An 18,251-nucleotide genomic window follows, 5' to 3' on the forward strand; every position below is an offset into this window, starting at 1 on the left:
AGAAGATTCTTCCATTCCTCCATTGCAATAAGTGAAATACAAAGGACTAAAAGAACCGACACCTCTGACCTGTCCACTAAAGCTCTTGCAATGCACTTACCTACATGGCTTCTAAGCAGCTCTCCTTATTCCCATTCACTTCAGAGCTACTGGAACAAACAACACAAATCTAAAAAGCGTGGTCTACAAGAGATACTGAAGAAGCTAACAATTTCTAGCCTAGGGAAAAGATAACTGAATGGAGACTTCTCAGCAGTCCTGCAGCACAAAGACTAGTCTTGTCACAGAAAGACAAGAAGGCATCTAATGTCCACGCTCTTTAAGGACAGGCCAAATGGCATCCAAACACACTGCAGAAAGAAGCCTCAAGTTGGACTGCAGCTATGAAAAAGTGTAAAATTCCCCAGATTCTCCTTCCAGAGTGCTCCAACTATTGCATAAACCACAGGACTCCACAGCCCTACCTCTTGAGTAACATCAACACCAGCCAACTCGGCTCCAGCAGACGCTTCTTTCCCCCCCTTGCTGAAATGCTCATTTAGATATGAAGAAAACTTTTCAGCAGTAACAGTCTCCACACAGATTGTGAGATCTCTGTTATGAGTTCAAGTGAGTTCAGCAAGGGGCTATCTGATCTGCTAGGAGTATGAAGAAGGGACAAGAAGGCCTGTCAGGCCTATCCCCAGTCCATTTTACTGTTCCATTCACTTGCAGACAGGAATAACATTCTAACTGCTGCCTGTAAGCTTGAAGATTCTTGATGTCTATGTCCAATTTGGTAAGGATTACCAAACTTCCTAGAGACATAATGCAAATACAAGGCCAGCCAGTGGCATATGCTGCTCAAGATGCTCCTTTCATCACCAAAGACAACTTTTTGTCAACACGAGCAACTCCATAACAACATAACCCAAAGGGATCTGCTGGGCCGCTCGCGGGGGACAGCCGCTGTCCTGCAGCTCCGGGCCTGCGGGCCGAGCAGTCCGGTTGCTGCCCACAGCAGGCCTCACCCTGCCGGGGCCGGACAGCCCCAACCCCGCCGGCCCCTCAGCAACCCGCCGCCGCGCCCTCACCTCCAGTTTGTGATTGATCTGAGACACGGTCTGCGCCTTGTGGCAGAGCTGCGCGAAGCAGGAGCTCAGGCTGGTCATCTTCTGCCGCCCCTCATAGGTGATGTCGGCTTGGTCGGGGTCGATCTCGCCCAGCAGCAGGTCCACGTCCACGAAGGCCTTGTCGAACTCCTTTTCCAGCACCTCCAGCCAGCGGAACATGGACACTCCGCCGCCCGGCGCCGAGGCCGCGCCGCCCACCCCTCCGCCGCAGGCCGCGCCGGCCGGCCCGCAGGAGCCAACGCCGCCCGCCGCCGACATCCCGCTGGCCACCGCCTGGCCCGGCCTCGCCTCGCACAGGGCCCGGCTCCCGCTCCCACCCGCCTCGGCCGTCCCCTGCGCCCTCGCGGCGGTCCCGGCTCTCCCGGCGCGGCCACGCAGCCAGGCGAGCGGAATGTGTCCGCGCGCACGCGCGATGCCGCTGACAGGCGGCCTCGGGGGCGGCTGGCGCTGCCTGCCACAACTCCAGGCGGCTCCCAGGCAGCAACGGCTGAGCTCCGAGACCGCGATCGCGGCCGCTGCGCTCCCGGCCGGTGCCGGCAGGGGGCGGCGGTGTTGTCATACGATGCGCCGTCAGGAGGGGCTGGTTTTGTGTAACTGTTCAAGCTCTGGAAAGAGGCAAAGATGCAAACTTGAAAGTATTGCATAAAAAGGGCCGTCCTAGACGCCTGTGCACCTATAGATACACGGGTAAATGTCATTATACCAGTCAGAAACTCATTTTGGGTCTGAATCCTGCCTACAACAGACCCAGAAACTCCTGTGCCTGCACAGCACAGGGAGCAAAGGACCCTAGAGATTGTACGGCAGTGGCACTACCCCCAACAGCAGCGAATAGCAAGAAGATGGCACTTACATGCCCTGCCTCTGGGCTGCAAGGTGTCCTGCAGCGAGTTTCTCTCATAGCTCTGCTTCACATAAATAATTAACTGGGATACAGTGAGACAATTTACAGCCCAATGGTCAGACCACTCACCTGGAATACAGAGGGAGCTGTTAAAGCAGGAAAGAATTGCGCTTCTATCAGTTTGTGTTTTCAGGAGAGAAGGGTAAAAGCAAACTCCACCACTAGCAGCAGTTTCGTGTTTCCTCTGGGATCTGATATCACTGACTTGACAAGAATCTTACAGATCGTTATTACAAACCCGTTCTTTTGCCCTTTACTGCTCAGATTGTCTGCACTGTAATTCGAAGCAGGTAGTGACAAACTAGAAACATAATAGGGCTGGTTTTACTGTTAAGGCCTTCCACAATGGATACAAAAGCTTCAAATATTTTATACTGGCCCATAGAAAGAAATCTGGCTCAGTAAAGTGGGGTATTCTGATAGCGTCTGAGCAAAGGGTAAAAGTGTCTAAACTTTAGACAGTTGTACAAATGCTTCTAAATGTGCCAAGTTTAGCAGAGCAATTGTTCAAGCTTCATTCTAATGTTTGTTCTCCACAGCTATTATACCAACAAGGTCTGATGGGGAATCCAAGTATTTTCAGTATCAAAAGCTAAACTAACATTATCGTTTAAAGTCGTTCTGTTAAACAATAAAATTGCTTCAGGATTACCAGTTTTATTTGCTTACTTTGATTTTTATTCAGGTAGCTATTACACCACTGAAACACATATAGAATTGCATTCATTTTTTTTTTTTTTCTTTTTTTTCTAAGGGAACAGTAGTCTAACTTATTTCTTGCTAATGTATCTCAATCATGTATTTAAATGCCAGCTGCTTATCTTGAGAAAGAAATGTCCCATAGTTACTACATACCATACCTATAACAAATATTACCTTAAAACGTTGTATTTGATGTAATTTATGTAAGCCTGTCTTTACTAATTAATTACATACATTTTTGTTGGCTTTTTTTGTTTGTTTGTTTTTTAAAGAGAGTCCTTTCCCTTCAGCTTAGGTGTTGGTCGTATCTTAAATTGTCTTTATCTACAGTGGTATCAGAGTTTTGTGGTCATTAATTAAACTTTCATCCCTCATCAACGCCCGCTTTGTTTTCTAAGTTCTTGCATTTCACAGTTCAAACAAGGGTTTGTCTCTGCTTCTTCCACTCAAAGATTAGCCTCTCAAATCCGGTTTCTTTAGAAGCCTGACTGCACAATAATACCTGTCTAATACTTGCTGGACTATGTAAAAATGAGAAATACTATATATTATTAAGAACATCCACAGTCGTGACATGAAATCATAGTAGACATAGTTATCATTAGGAACTATTCATATTTCTTACCAGAAATACTAGGTGAAAAAGTTAATAATTATTATTAATTAATTAAAATAATTAGTTATAAGTTGAGTAATTTCAACTACGCATTGAAATTAGGAGCAGATATCACTGGCATAATGGTATACACAAGAACAGTTTAATTATCTCACAACTATCTAAAGCCCTAGAAAAATCTGACCAACTCCAGTTACCCTTGAAATGCCTGCCAAAAGCACCCAGAGAAGTAAGTAAGCAGTGCAGTCAGTGTACAATCAAACCTAAGAAAGCTTAGTAGTTTTGGTCTTCAATTAGCATAAAGTGATTGGAAGTAAGCTGTAGTGTATTCCATCCTGATAACATCAACAGATAGTTGAAGCATATTTAAAAAACAGAGGTAGTTTGAGTAAACTGATCTAGCGGAATCTGTGATGCATGGACACAGTGCTGCTACGCCCAAGGAACACCTCTAAGTAACAAATAGTTGCAGAAAATGATCTCAGGAAAAAGATAAGTTAATTGACTGCTTTTAACATCAGAAGAACTTCACTGACGGTTTCCTAGTCTGCTCATTTGACCACTCCTATTTTCTTTACATATAATTTATGCACATGATATCTATCGTTATTGTCTAGAGAATATGAAGCATCTGTGCTACTTTATAGTTAGGTACCTTTGAGTACACACAGTATTTTATAAATTTAAACCTATTTATTTTGACTGATCACTAAAGTACCTAATTAACTACCTGAAAAATTACTTTGTGCAAAAAGAGTAAATGACCTGAATTGTGGGGAGGATGCAACTTCATACAAAACAGAACAATATAATACCCTAATCAAAAGGGAAAAATATATATATACTCTTGCAAACATCTTCCTTGCTGCATATTTGATCCCCAGTACCCATGCCATGACTGGGAAAAGGTTGTGTGAGATACTCTACAAACCCTTAGTTAGACCTATCCCCTTAGCAAAAAATTTACAACATAAAGACGTGTGTTTGCACATGAGGGTCAGCTCACCGGTGAACCTCTGTAATTGCAGCTGCCCAGCTGTGCACATGTCAAGGCCATCTTTTGTGTGGTTGAGTGGTTTGATTGGCTGGGTGTGCAGCCACAGGCAAAGGAAGCAAAGGGGAAATGCAGAATGCTTTGCAGTATCAAAGTATGGGAGAAATTTTGAGACGATAAAGCAAGAATTTCATGTCCTAAAATGGAGTTGTAGATGACTGGAACATGCTTTCTGAAAGTACACTGGAGAGGAGGAAGTTTATATGTATATATATATATAATGGCTTTTATAGCTTGGCAGAATGAAACCATTTTTTCGTGCACATGGTGGGTATAATTTGGGAAACTGCTGTTTCAGACTCCTCCATGCCTCACAGTTTCAACGGCAGACAATTTTTATACAATTTCAGCTCTGTTCTGGTCCTTTTTGGTGAGCAGTTACTAGAAGACATTTCTTACTGATTAAAGATACCCACGGGAACTGGAAGAGCCTGTACTCTTTCAGGCCTCTCAACAGTCCTTGCAGATTACAATTGTTAACTACTGATCTGAGTCAGTTTTGTATGAGCAAAGCCACTGGAAAAGAAAATCTGTGGTCACAGTATTGGTGGCACCATCCATCCCTGTCACTTTCTTTTTAGGCAGTATCAAATAAGGTAATCAAAGATCTATACAAAAGACTGGAGTGTCCAAATTCTAGGTTGAGAATATATTCAACCATTTTATCTGCCCTCTTTATCCTCTTCATTCCTTTTGGGACTGACTTGATTTTTTTCAGTCATTATTGGCAAGAACAATCACATCTAAAAAGCTTTAATCATACCATCCTGTGCTTTTGTTCATGTGGGTGACATTATCTAAACTGATCTCTTCCAGGTGTCTGCCTCGGTTACATCGCATCTTAGATGGCATTCCTCAGCACCATCATAAAACTGGTGGGGTCTAAAACTCTTTGATATGTGGATTCTTGTTTAACAGAGTTTTGTTTCTTTTCAATACGCTTTACCCTGCAAGTTCCTCAGGAATGCACAGTTGCCACAGACAGGTGAAATGTGAGAAATTCAAAAGGGGCTATCACTTTCATCTCCTCTGTGTAGCCAGCTACCTACTCATTTCGTGGAGGAAAAATCTGCTTCAAGACATTCAGCAGCTGTTCCTAGTGTATGAAGATGAACTTGCCTGGAGTTAGAAAGTATGTTCTCCACATGCTGTGAAAGCAGATAATAAGTATTTCCACAAGGTTTTTGGCTTACAGAGAAGACTGAGACATCATTTTCAGACAAGCCCCTGATTGTCTTTGTGAAACTCTACTTGCAGTTATATTTTGTATGAATAAAACACAAAATTGGTGCTGATAGATTTATAATCTTCATATTTGTTAGATATAATTAAATTACCTGGAACGTGTCTGATTGACATTCTTAATTCAGTGTAATGTTCTGAGGCTCTTTGCTTAAGAAACGTAACAGAAAAGTGGTTGAAATAAATTCAACAGGTGATTAAGGGAAACACAATGTTTTTAAGAACAATGCTATGATTATTTTCCTTAGCAGGTTTATCCACTCCAGAGAGAAGAGTTTGATTGGAGGTAATCTTTGTGGCAGACAAACAACATTTGCTGTCCCTATGAAAAACTATTCTAAATCCAAGTTAAAAACCTCCAGAAATACTTGTAAATTCACACATACTCTGTAGCAGGCAGTTGATAGCATATGGCAGCTAAATATGCCAAGGATTCTTTCAAGCATACGCCACCACTTAGCAGCTCCCAGTTGCCAAACTACTTGTGTACGCCATCCCTCAGTGACCCAGCTGCAACCCATGCTTTCTGCAGCTCTCAATCCAGTCTTTTCCTGCAGTGTCTTCTTTCCAAAGACAAGGAAGACGCTGACTGAATGAGCTTTGCTTCCCAATGTCTTCAGTGCTAAGGCTACGTATTTCTTTATGTAGTTTGTACAACCACGCACTTTACAAAGGAACTTTTATGAGCTGTCTTCACTCAGAGATTTCTGAACACTTAAATGAACAGGGTTTTCAAAATTCATCCTTCTGCTTTTAGTGTTGACTTGTTTCTCTATGATATTCTAAAGGTAATCTTAGGATAAATATGCAAAAATTATCTCTAAACAAAAAAATATGTGCTTCTGTCAAACATCTGATGAAGAAAGAAAGGGCCCAAACATCAATACTGTGGAACCTGAAATCCTGCATGAGGAAAGGCTTGTTCAAAAACGATAGTATTATTTTTATTAGACTGATATGTTTGAAAAGAAAAATCCACCACCAACAGAACTTTAAAATCACACAAGCGCCCCTTCAGATCTAAAAGTCAAGCAGCAATAGCGAAAGATCTTCTAAATTCCATTAACTCAGCTCTGCACAGGAATTCCTATAGAAAGGTGTGGGGAATTTGCATCAAAATCTGATGGGAAATGACCTCAAGTGATTTATTTTTTTACCGTACCCCAAGAAAGCTGTGCAACCCACTGAGCCAGCCATGCTTTTTCCTTATCACAGACCCCGGACTGGTTGGTTGGTTATGTTTCTGCATAGTTCACATAGTTCATATGGCTTTCATTCATGCTATCTTGTGCCTCCTCATCAGTTCTCTTACATGCAGGTTACTCAGAGTCAATAAAAAAAACACATTACACAATTTTGTGCAGAATCAAAGGCATTGGCTCTGCTGGACTTGTGTCAGCACGTGCACAAAGCAAATGGAATAGGATCATCTTTCATAGCTCTCACTTTAAAATACCTCCCTGCTCAAATCAGACCTATTTCAAAAATTTCCATATTAATATTCCTGTTTAGATCGTTGTTAATATCACATATCTATGAGTAGTAAAACAATGAAGGCTCCTTCAGTTATTTTGAAGACCAGAACTGTGAAAAACCGACAGTATGGCACCGTCCTGTGGTGCTACCTTGTAACTACAGCTGCAAATCGATTGAGTTACTCGAAATTTTCAGAACAGGGAAGGATACAATATACGGTTCTCATTTAAAGGCGTTTTCAGATTGATCCTGCAGTACTCTAGATCTCTAAACTGTAAAGGGCAGGGTTTGATCTGGATCACTTTTTGATGATGTTCCTGAGGAACACAAATACCTCTGTAAGACTGAACATCACTGTCTCAGTGACCTCAGTACTTACACTCAAGTCAACTGACAAAACAGGAGCAAAGTCTGTTCCAGGGCATACTAAAATATACCACAAGTAGTTATCAGAATGCAGAAAGGTTTTACACTTCTGTCTGGGTAGTTTGTCTCTTCTAGAATAAAAACAGCTAATAAACACATTGAGATATGTTAAAATACTTGCTTTAAAACACCAGTGCAAATCCTGCTCACCCACTTATTCTTTTGCAGCTGACCAAGATGGTGTAAATCAGGCAAGATCTTTCTCCACAGACAGTTAAACACACCAATTCAACAGGCTGCTTTAGGAATGGGTTTTCTGCTCTTGCTGCTTAGTTTTGCAGAGTCTGAGTTAAGTTCTGTACTTGCAGTATAAAGCATAAAGGAGACAGAAAGATATCTGGTAGGGAATATGGCAATTGTCCATAATAAAACCAACTGCAATGGGCATTCCTATTGAACATCATCCCCAGTTCAGTTACCCATTTGTCAAATCAACAACACCATTTTTGGTTGGAAAAATAACCAGCCTTACTCTGAACTCAAGGAATAGGATTAGCTACTTCTGAAAATATGGAGAGGATAGAAGGAAACTGGTAACAATACAAAGCACTGTGATGACAGGGAAGAGTTTCCTAAGTGTCCTCTTTTGTATGTTACAAATCACTGAATAAGAAGAAGAAACAAAAATGCACTGGAGATTCCTAATAGTGTCACATGTCAAAATGTAGCTTTTCAAAGCTTTACATCTCTGGCTGACACAGCTAATGGATACATAAAAATGCACTCATGGTGGAGAAAAAAAACAGGAGGGGAACCTCAATTTTCTGCCATGAGGTGCATGAATTTTGTCTTGTTGATTGCCCACTCCCTGATTTACACTAAATGCTTTCAAGTGTTTCACATTTGGGATCTTCGAATCCAATAATAATTAAACTTTGATTTCTATGAATGACACATTGCAGGTAACTTAGATTTTTCAAGCAGTCTTTCCAAAATGTATACCAACCAACAGCACTCAGCTGTACAGCAGAGATTCAGAAAGTAATAGGAATAGAATGTTTTAGTTTTAAAATAATAACTGCCTGGGTTTTTCTATTTGGTTGGTTTGGGGGTTATTTTTTGGTCTAAACAAATGCATGGAGAGGAGTGAAAAAGCTCCTGTGTTGGTTGTAGTTATTTTTTACAGTTTCTAATGCTGGGTCACAGAAGATACAAAGGTTTTACAGCCCCGCTATAAAACAGCTCTTTATCTTTTCTCTGCTAATTCTGTGGTGGCACATTTAACAAAACTAGGAAAGTGCAGATAATGTGGATGTTTGCAGATTAAATGTCAGGTAATAAATAACACTAATTTCACATACCTGCAAATGTAAAGACACCTTATCACTGTTTTAGTTTCTCACTCTTTGTAATGCCTGCCAACATTTTAACCCAGGCAAATTGCAGTATTGTTTTTGCTGTTTTTTCACTGGGATAAAATACACAGTCGTAATATCCTTTTATCAGATTTCATGGTATAAAAAGGACTTTGCTGCTTAATTCGCACTATATGTTGCTGAGACAATTTCAGACCTCCTGTTTTGGAAGATGCATTTATTCTACTTCTTAGCTTTTTTGTTTTCTTCTTGCAGTGGTCTGAGTGCCATTTGCCCAAGAAGATGCAGCTGTGACCCTGCCCAGTATGTGCAATGCTACAGAGCTACAGAGATCCCCAGAGAGATTCCTTTCACTACTAGGAGGCTCTACATCAGCCACAGCAAAATTAAGCAACTCCAGGTAGGAAAAATACAGTAGAAATACCATATATGATGTGCTGTATCCAAAAGTCATATTTCCCAGGTGGTGGATTTATGAGGGAAAGGAGAATCTTACTCCAGGTTTTAAAAGCTGGTAAAACTGCTGTTAGATCTGTTTTTGGTTTTAATCACCTGTGAAATATACGTAATGTAAATATATACCCATGCTGTTTTTCATACACAACTCAAAAAAAAACAGTAACTGACATAAGGAGACAAATGTTAACTTGTTTTTATAGGAACAAATAACCACTGACTTAAAGAGTTACTTTTTAACTTCTTGAAAGCTTTTGCTGCTTTTGATACAATGCAATTCTTTTCCATAGCAAACAAAAGGGTGTTACATAGCTAGAATGAAACTGAATTTCTTTTGCCCCTCCTGAGTTGCAGGTTTCAGATAAAACTGCAATTAGAAATAACAGTAGGAGTTAGTAATTAAGGCTTGATCATTCATTCTTACAGATCAAGGCAGTGTGAGATGATAAAAGCAATACTAGGCCTTCCTAATATTGTCATCCACCTAGAGCCATAAAAAGAATGGTTCTTCTCTAACTGAGACATCTCTGAATCACATCATTAAAGTCATTATCAGTGCAAGTTGCACTGGATGTGCAAGCAATACTTTTCTGTTTTCCATCCTAAAAAAACTTAATGTAATAAATATGACTATATAGGTCAATACAAGGGAATAGTAGTATACTTGTTCTCTTACAAAGAAGACATCCTTAACTGCATCTTTGTTCTCAGGACTGAACAAAATGGGTTAAGGCAACAGCTGGGATACCTCTTGCCCATTGAGAAACAGCCTGAATCATTTTGCAGTTTAAATCAGTGGAAGAGTTCAGTCCTCTTTTAGCTGTTACTGTTACCCATGATTTTCTTATTGTAGTTCACATACCATACAAGAATCAAAGTCTATTCACATGATATAGTTATTTCAATGTGCTATGTGCAATGTGTTAAACTAATGAACTCTTTAATGAATTCTTATGAGGAAACAGATCTTCTGCAGAAAAGTATTGTCTTTTTAAACAATCAAAATGAACTACGTTTCCTTTCCTAGGCTATTTGTTCATGCCTGTCAGCTATTACTAAGTATTGCCAGAGAAGTGGAATGAAGCTTGTGAGGTGACTGGAGAACAAGTCTTAGGGGGAACTGGGATTGTTTAGTCTGGAGGAAGCTTAGAGGAGACCCTACACTCTGCAGCTACCAGAAAGGAGGTTGTGGTGAGGTGGAGATCAGCCTTTTCTCCTGTGTAACTAGTGATAGGATAAGAAGGAATGGCTTCAAGTTGCACCAGGAGAGGTTTCAGTTGAATAGGAGAGTTTCTTCCCTGAACAAGTGGTCAAGCACTGGAACAGGCTGCCCAGGAAGGCTGTGGAGTCACCATCCCTGGAGGTGCTCAAGAAACATTAAGATGTTGTACTAAGTGACATGACTTAGTGAGGAAATATTGGTGGTAGGTTGGACTAGATGATGCTGGAGACCTTTTCCAACCTTGGTAACTCTATGATTCTATACCAGTAAAGAAGCCTTAAGTTTTGGCTAGAGAAAAAGGCAGGTATTTGTTATAAAGCATTCATGGTTATAAGAGGATAGAGCAATAGAATAAATATTTTGTGAGAGTTCAGGGCAAGCAAACAGTGTGTAAAACCATCTAAGGAAAGAGTTTTTCACTTTATACATTAATTTAACTGAACAATCAGTATGTCTTACTTCTACTATCAGCTTCACTCTGAAAGGAAATAAGTCCTTTTATGTTATTTGCCTGTAATTATGTAAATTCTTTACTTAAGATTAAATGGGGTTTGTAAATAGATTTTTTCAGTCTCTGACAAATCACACCTTTGATTTCCTGGCATTGTAAATATGTAACTTAACACAGCTGAACAATCCTATTGGCTTACATAATAGTGTTTATAGGAACAGGTTTGGATTTCTGCTTGTAAACTACATATCTGAAAGCGCTAAGAGAACTCTACAGTTCTTTGTTTGTTTCCCCTTTGAGTTTTGTGTGTGTTTGATTGTTTTGTTTTTGTTTTCCCTTTCTTTTTAATTGCTTCATTTGCAGCTCTTAGGAAAAGAACAACATTTTAAAAAAGAAGTTGAATCTAAGCCTAGACTTTTCACAGCTGACTTCCATCAGTCTTTTATATGTAATTATTCACATATTTGGCAATTAATAGCCTCAGAAGAATACACAAACATTCTCTCAAATCAAGAACTAACCACTTCTGGACTTTACAATGGTTAACATTAAAACAGTGAAGAAATTGAAAAGAAGTTTATATGCTAAATACAGTATGTTTTGAAGAAAGAAGCAGATCTGTTTTATCCACATCAGTTTTGCACTTTTTCTTGACACCATTAAAAGACTAGTTGGGTTTTTTGCTTTTGGTATTTTTACCAACTAGGGGTTGTTACAAACAGAGTTAGCAGTAACAAAACTAGGCTGCTTTTAATATCTTTTTTCAACAATTTCCACATCCTTCCTTTGATGAGCAACCTTAAACTTTTTACTCTCACATTTAGCTTACTCTTTAACATTTAGTTTATTTCTAGCTATATTAATACATGCATTTTATCTGTTAAAAGAGAATTGCTTCTTTGACCCGCACAGTAAGGGGCTGTTTTAAGAAACTGCACAAAACAAATCCCAGTTCCCAAAGCCTGATAAAGCCTACCAATGAGGTAGGAAATGGAAATGACAGCATTTCACGTTAAGAAGCCTAACATTCTTCAACACAGAATAGATGTCTGTACATGGACCTTCATGTAACTCTCTGCCACTTTCTGAGATGAAAATTAAGCTCTTAGTGATATACAGCACTCAACTGAGGGAAAACAGGAAATACTCCTTTTGAACTTACAGGGGAAAATGTGTTTAATTTATAAATACTTACATTTATTGTAATTTCTTTAGTACTGTTTCATTACACGTGACTATTCCTTTCTGCCTTTGTGCAGTCCAGTTCAGTTCCGTGGGGCTTCTCATGATGAACCATTGCAAGACTGGCAGCCTAATAAAGACAAAGACTGGACATACAATTCTACAGTTGGTAGTTAGAAAATTGATAAACATATATGTATCTCTAATCTGCAATTATAGAAAAGCAGACAATGGCCAGCTTTTGTATTTAATGATGAGACTTTTTTTCTCCCCAGTGGAAGCAAATTCCCTAATTGAAATCAAGTATAACTGATGGAGAAACCTGAATCAATAGAGGTTTAGTATCTATACTTTTCTACTAACTACGTCAAACATTGCAGCGTTCAGAAATGACTTCACAAGATGGAATGAAAGACAATTGAGAATATTGAAGAAAAACGAAGTTTTATTTATCTTTCACAGCTGCATTTCCTCTAATTTTAACAGAAATTAAAATGAGGAGTCTGCAGAGAAGCTAAAGAGATACAACTCTGGGCAGCCTGGTCTAGGGCTTGGCAACTGCACATAGCAGGGGGTTTGAAACTTTATGATCATTGTGGTCCTTTTCAACCTAGGCCACTCTGTGTCTCTATGACAATATGAACTTAACACAATTCTAGAAATATATGTAAATATGGGCAAACTGATGTTGCCTATAGTGACACTTCTTTTGTAACTGCACTATTTCTCTTAGTTTCTTTTCTATAAGAACATACAGTAGCAATGGTCAGAGCATCCAGAACAAGTACTCTGTGAGGTGACTCATAAATGCTGCATACTGTCACATGAATTATTTTTATCTTTTATCTCTTTAAGATTAATGACTTCAAAAGAATGTCGGCCCTTGAAGAGCTAGTCCTGTCATGCAGTGGCACAGAATCAATAGAAAACAACACTTTCAAAGCTCTGAGCACCTTGAAGTCCCTGGAACTCTACAAAAATCAGCTAAAGCAAATACCCATCTTTCTCCCATCTGGCCTTGAAATTTTAAAACTCGCCGATAATTCCATCAACACTTTGCATGCGACTGATTTTGAAGGTTTGGTAAAACTAAGAGTTCTTGATATCAGGAACAACTTGATTGCAACTCTTCCTTCGAGTGCATTTTATTCCCTATGCAATTTACAGAGTCTCATTCTGGATGGCAACAACATGGAATTTGTGTCTGCACCACTGAAGCTTCCAAGGCTGAAATATCTGAGCATGGCCGACAATAAACTAAACTCTCTCCCAGCCAGCTTCTTTGCATCTTTGGAAAGTCTACAGTTTCTCAGTTTAAGTGGAAACTTTCTGACAAAAGTGCCCCTTGACCTACCTAAGTCCTTGCTGTCACTAAAATTAGAGAAAAACCAACTCAAAACAGTACAACTTCAAGACATGAAACATCTAGAAAACTTGTCTGAGATCTTCCTTTCAGAAAATCAGTTGACATCAGTAGACGGTGCCCATCTCCTTCCAAACTTAACAACACTGGAGCTCTCTAAGAACCAGCTCCAGGCTCTGCCTCTCAGGCTGCCGGGCAGACTGCAGAAGCTTGACTGCAGCAATAACCTGATTCAGAGGGTGACAGCGCAAGAATTCCAAGGACTACAGGACCTGAAACACTTATTTCTTGACAACAATGCTGTCAGCATGTTTGAGGCAGGAGCTCTTCAGCAGTGTGCGCAGCTTTCTAACCTAGCGCTGGAACAGAATCTCCTTATTTCTATCCCACTGAGGCAAGTGATTCTGAGGACAGCTGATTTACAGACATCATCTTTCCACCCTTAGATTATGAGGGCCAAAGTGAAAAAAAATAAACTGCTTTCAGACCTAGTCATAGTGGAGATCTACCCACACCATAAACCATCTGCCATATCTGGAACTAATTAGCACTGATTAGCTGTTTTCATTACATCTGTGGTCCCCAGTGATCCTTCTCCTTCCATTTTTCTCTGCCAGTAAGGCTGCTTTATTTAATTAACACATGAATAAGGGGAATCTGCTAGAAGAGTATAACAGTGATTATAGAGAAGCTATACTGCTCCTTAAATTTATCTTCTCCCATTACACAAAATTAATAAAGCATTCAATAAAAAAGAAAGATAGCATGTTTAAAGCTGAATTTTCCGCCAATCACATAGTTTATTATTGTTAAAATATTAAAATTTCAGAAGAGTCTGGTCTAAAAGACTGTGTTTTTCAGTGGATATTATAATTGCTATCTTCATTAAATTCACGCATTATAAAGTTCTTGGATTGCTGAAAAAGTCTCCTGCTTCAGGCTATAAACAAAATTTCAGCCAAAGAAACACAGAAGAAACATCCATTGGGCTCACTCTATTCCTTAATGCCTTGCTCACAGTGTTGTTGGTCCCAGTGATTATCAGAGGTGGTGTATTAAAGCAAATGGAGACTTGCCTGATATAAAATGGCAACTTTCTTATTTCAAAAAGCTGTGCAATAAGATGGCATAAAAATAACTATGTAATTCCCTTAACATCAACTTCTCTAACACAACTGCACTATTGAGCCCCGTTTTCATGGCTTGTTGACAGGCTTAACTGTGCAAATAAATAACACAATAAAATTTCAATTCGTTTACCATGAGATCCTTTAGCATTTGAATCTGTTTGGTTGAAGCTTTACAATCAGAAAGTGATTTAGTGGTGTATAAATATTTTATTTCAGTCTGGCTTGACAGGAATGCTTAATGCTTTCTAGTTACATTAATATTGCCTAATCCGTCTTATTTTACAACCCTCGTAGTCAAGGGAATTAACAGGAAGGATTTCTCTATTAGGCTGTAAGAAGTACAGTTTTTAGGGAGGAACTGGGTCTTTTATTTTTAACTCAACACAAATTTCAAGAAGAGACTGTAAACATAAAGTAGGAAAGAAATGAGAAGTAAAATGTGCGTACTTAATTTGTGTGCATCCATGTACCTAATCTACCTGTGTGTGTCCATACAGCTACCTGCTGATCACCAATTAGTTGCACGGATTCACAGCAATAAAAGCATTACTACTGACAGAACTACCAGTCACCAGTATCACAGGTTAAAGGATATAGTTAATGTGGCACAATTAATGGGACTTAGCACTTGTTCAGAGGGAATCGGGAAAAAGAAAGGTTATTTTCATTGTATCCAAAAGGTGAATAATGACATGAAATTTTCTATAGCAGACCACAAGTCCAAGTATTTTCTGGTCTCATAGAGAAGAGCTGAAACACCAGAAAACCTTGCAGAGTAACTGGTCAGAATACAGGAAGAGATTGACAAGAGCAGAAAAACAGGTTATAAATAAGCTAGACTTCTGAAATAATAGTCTTATTACACAAACTATAATGCATGAAAACAAGAACGATATCCATCATCTAGTATCATATGTCAAGAAATTGGCTTCTTTTATTCTTTTAAATACACTCAGTTATAATTCTCTAAAGTAGTAATTCAAATGACCATAAAAAGCATTTATATCCTCCTTGTTGCTGATTTCTTAAGTATGAAGTACATCATCAGATGGACTACTCTCAAGTTTAGTAAGTTTTGAATCTGCTGGCAGCAAGAGAACAAAAAATAGGCATGAAATAGTGCAAAACACATTACTTGGCACTCAACTGAATATGCAACTTTTTACACAGTACAGCAGGCTAGTATAGGTCAGAACTGCAGTAATTTGGGAAAAAAACATTCAAATGTGCATAGACACTATTCCAACAACATCAAATAATAATGATAATAAAAGGACATGAACCAGATTTTCTTTTCCCCCAGAAGACTACATTTTTGTCATTGATAGTTTTAGTTAATATGTTCGATATGCCCGGGCACAAAGAGAATCAGTATAATGAATATAACAGATCTGTGTTGTTTTATTTTTATTCAGACTGCCAGATACCCTTGCTAGATTGGATCTAAAGGGAAATGACATAGAAGATGTTGGAGAACAAGAACTGAAGGACTTGAAACAGCTTCAAGTTTTAAATTTAAGGAATAACAAGATATCTGCTTTGGATCGCAAAGTCTTAGAGTATTTACCTCGTCTCCGGCATCTCTATTTAGATGGAAACCCTTGGAACTGCACCTGTGACCTTCTGAGAACCAGAGGAGTGTTGATGGCCAAGGGAACGGATGTCAGGGGAGGGCAGTGTGCAGCACCAGCAGAAAGCCGAGGAGAAAGTTGGATGTCTTCCAAAAAGATTCTACAGCAGTGTGAAGATAATGCATCTTTGACAGAAAAAGGCAAGGAAGACAGAAAGAAGATGAAACCCAATGAGGCCTCCAGTGTTGCAGTAAATACAGATGATGATTACTATGATTATGAACTAGACTGACACCGTGGTTAATCTATCATGAATGTTAAAGCTGTCTAGAGCTGCCCACCACCACAAGTATCCCTACTGACCACCAACTTGCTGGGTTGCCATTAAATTTTCCTCTTTAATTCATACTATAAACAATAGGTGGTGACAGGAGAGCTATAATAAGGATGCCATTATAATCTGAAATTTGTAAAAAAAACTAAAAAAACAAAAAAAAAAAACAACAAAAAAACCAGCTGTTTTTCTTTGCCATTAGTACTATGTAGCTTGAGGTAAATAAGAATAAAATTACTATCTTTTAGGAAAGCACTCTGTAACTCTGTATGGACTTCTTAATAGTAAACCATTTTTATAGTTGCATGAGAGGGAGGGAGGGAGGGAGGGAGGGAGGGAGGGAGGGAGGGAGAAGGAAGGAAGGAAGGAAGGAAGGAAGGAAGGAAGGAAGGAAGGAAGGAAGGAAGGAAGGAAGGAAGGAAGGAAGGAAGGAAGGAAGGAAGGAAGGAAGGAAGGAAGGAAGGAAGGAAGGAAGGAAGGAAGGAAGGAAGGAAGGAAGGAAGGAAGGAAGGAAGGAAGGAAGGAAGGAAGGAAGGAAGGAAGGAAGGAAGGAATTTGCCTCTTTATTTTAGGCAATTTGAAACGATACAAAACTAAATCAACTGAGCTTCAGGCAAAACACAGAGGACTCATCTTCATCATAGCAAATACAACAAACAGAAGAATCAGTGTCTTGGTTAATGAGATTTAATGGTTGTTCAAATGTTAATTAGTGAATGAAAAGGCTGGGGGTCGATTTGTTCCAAGATTAATATCGTAAACAAAAGAAGGGACATTCTCAGGAAACCATTTTGTACCTTTGCTTAGAACTAGGATAAGGCCCAATGAGCCACAGTTATCACAGTAATTTATTTTGGTAGCCAGTCAATGAACTGATCACCATTCACTCAAGCTGCTGTGTGTATGTATACCTTTGGGTTCACATGGAAGTACACACCACAGGTGCCCCTTTCACTGGTGAGATCACTCTAGACTTTCGCAACACAAAAGGACTGTGTGGTGTGCACATCAAATCTGATATATGTGCAAATTTTATCAGGCAGTTCCCAAAGTGCTCGAAAATTAAACAGAATTGGAATAGCCAGACCACTACAACCAGTGAATTACAAACAGTAATCTAAAGGGCTTCCTGACAGTTCATAAATCTTGGGTGATAAATGAGGAGTAAGCACACCAGCAAATTACTTTTCAAAGCAAACAGTTTCTATTATTCTTTATCTCCTGTTGGCATTCCGTAACTGAACAATCACTCACATCCGTAGCGCCTGTTTTGTCAGAGTGCAGCCATGGGGCCACGGCACCTCTGCAGAATCTACTGACACTTGAGCTTCTTAACACACTAAGCAACGTAAGTTAAAGAGGCTCACGTTAGTTTTTTCTTCACATTTTGACTTTTGAACATGTCATCAGCTACTGTCGTTGGTAGATAAAGATTTGGATGCTTACGGAACAGCACAAGCTTCCTAGCAGTTGGAGTGTTGTTTTTGTTGGTCTGCGAAGGGCACCGCCAATAAGAAAAGCTATTTTCTACTACATAAGAATAAGAAAAGCAATTTTCACTACAGTTACTTCTCATTCAGCTCTGTACTGATGGCACACTCTTGTCACTTCAGCACTGGGCAAAGCTCTTGCACAACCTATGGGCCTGTAAGGAATGGGAATTTGCTCCTATAGATCCTTAAGCCTATGCACAG

The 18,251-nt window shown here is 39.5% G+C and overlaps 2 protein-coding genes across 3 annotated transcripts in view; one reads left to right on the top strand and one right to left on the bottom strand.

Annotated features, from left to right (window-relative positions):
* Positions 1-1,525, bottom strand: part of GOPC (golgi associated PDZ and coiled-coil motif containing) — a 26,052-nt gene extending 24,527 nt beyond the window's left edge. The window contains exon 1 of one of the 2 annotated variants that reach the window (XM_072333419.1): positions 1,074-1,525. In XM_072333419.1, the coding sequence (XP_072189520.1) occupies positions 1,074-1,370 (297 nt within the window). In that variant the 5' untranslated portion in view covers positions 1,371-1,525. The remainder of the gene's footprint in view (positions 1-1,073) is intronic. The other variant, XM_072333418.1, reaches the window with a different exon arrangement.
* On the top strand, positions 1,525-16,515 carry LOC140249921 (nephrocan-like). The gene is made up of 4 exons (XM_072332198.1): positions 1,525-1,727; positions 9,104-9,248; positions 13,015-13,916; positions 16,068-16,515. Exons 1-4 carry the CDS (start codon positions 1,525-1,527, stop codon positions 16,513-16,515), a joined length of 1,698 nt encoding a protein of 565 aa, XP_072188299.1.
* The last annotated feature ends 1,736 nt before the right edge of the window (positions 16,516-18,251 follow it).

This window comes from Excalfactoria chinensis, chromosome 3, assembly GCF_039878825.1.
Source record: "Excalfactoria chinensis isolate bCotChi1 chromosome 3, bCotChi1.hap2, whole genome shotgun sequence".
Taxonomy (NCBI): Eukaryota; Metazoa; Chordata; class Aves; order Galliformes; family Phasianidae; genus Excalfactoria; species Excalfactoria chinensis.

Bases quoted from the DNA above. Each gene is read 5' to 3' on its own strand.
- LOC140249921 (XM_072332198.1), top strand. From the start codon at position 1,525: ATGCCGCTGACAGGCGGCCTCGGGGGCGGCTGGCGCTGCCTGCCACAA. The intron at 1,728-9,103 runs GCAAAGATGCAA...TTCTTCTTGCAG, and splicing joins TGTTCAAGCTCTGGAAAGAG to TGGTCTGAGTGCCATTTGCC. The intron at 13,917-16,067 runs GCAAGTGATTCT...ATTTTTATTCAG, and splicing joins CTTATTTCTATCCCACTGAG to ACTGCCAGATACCCTTGCTA.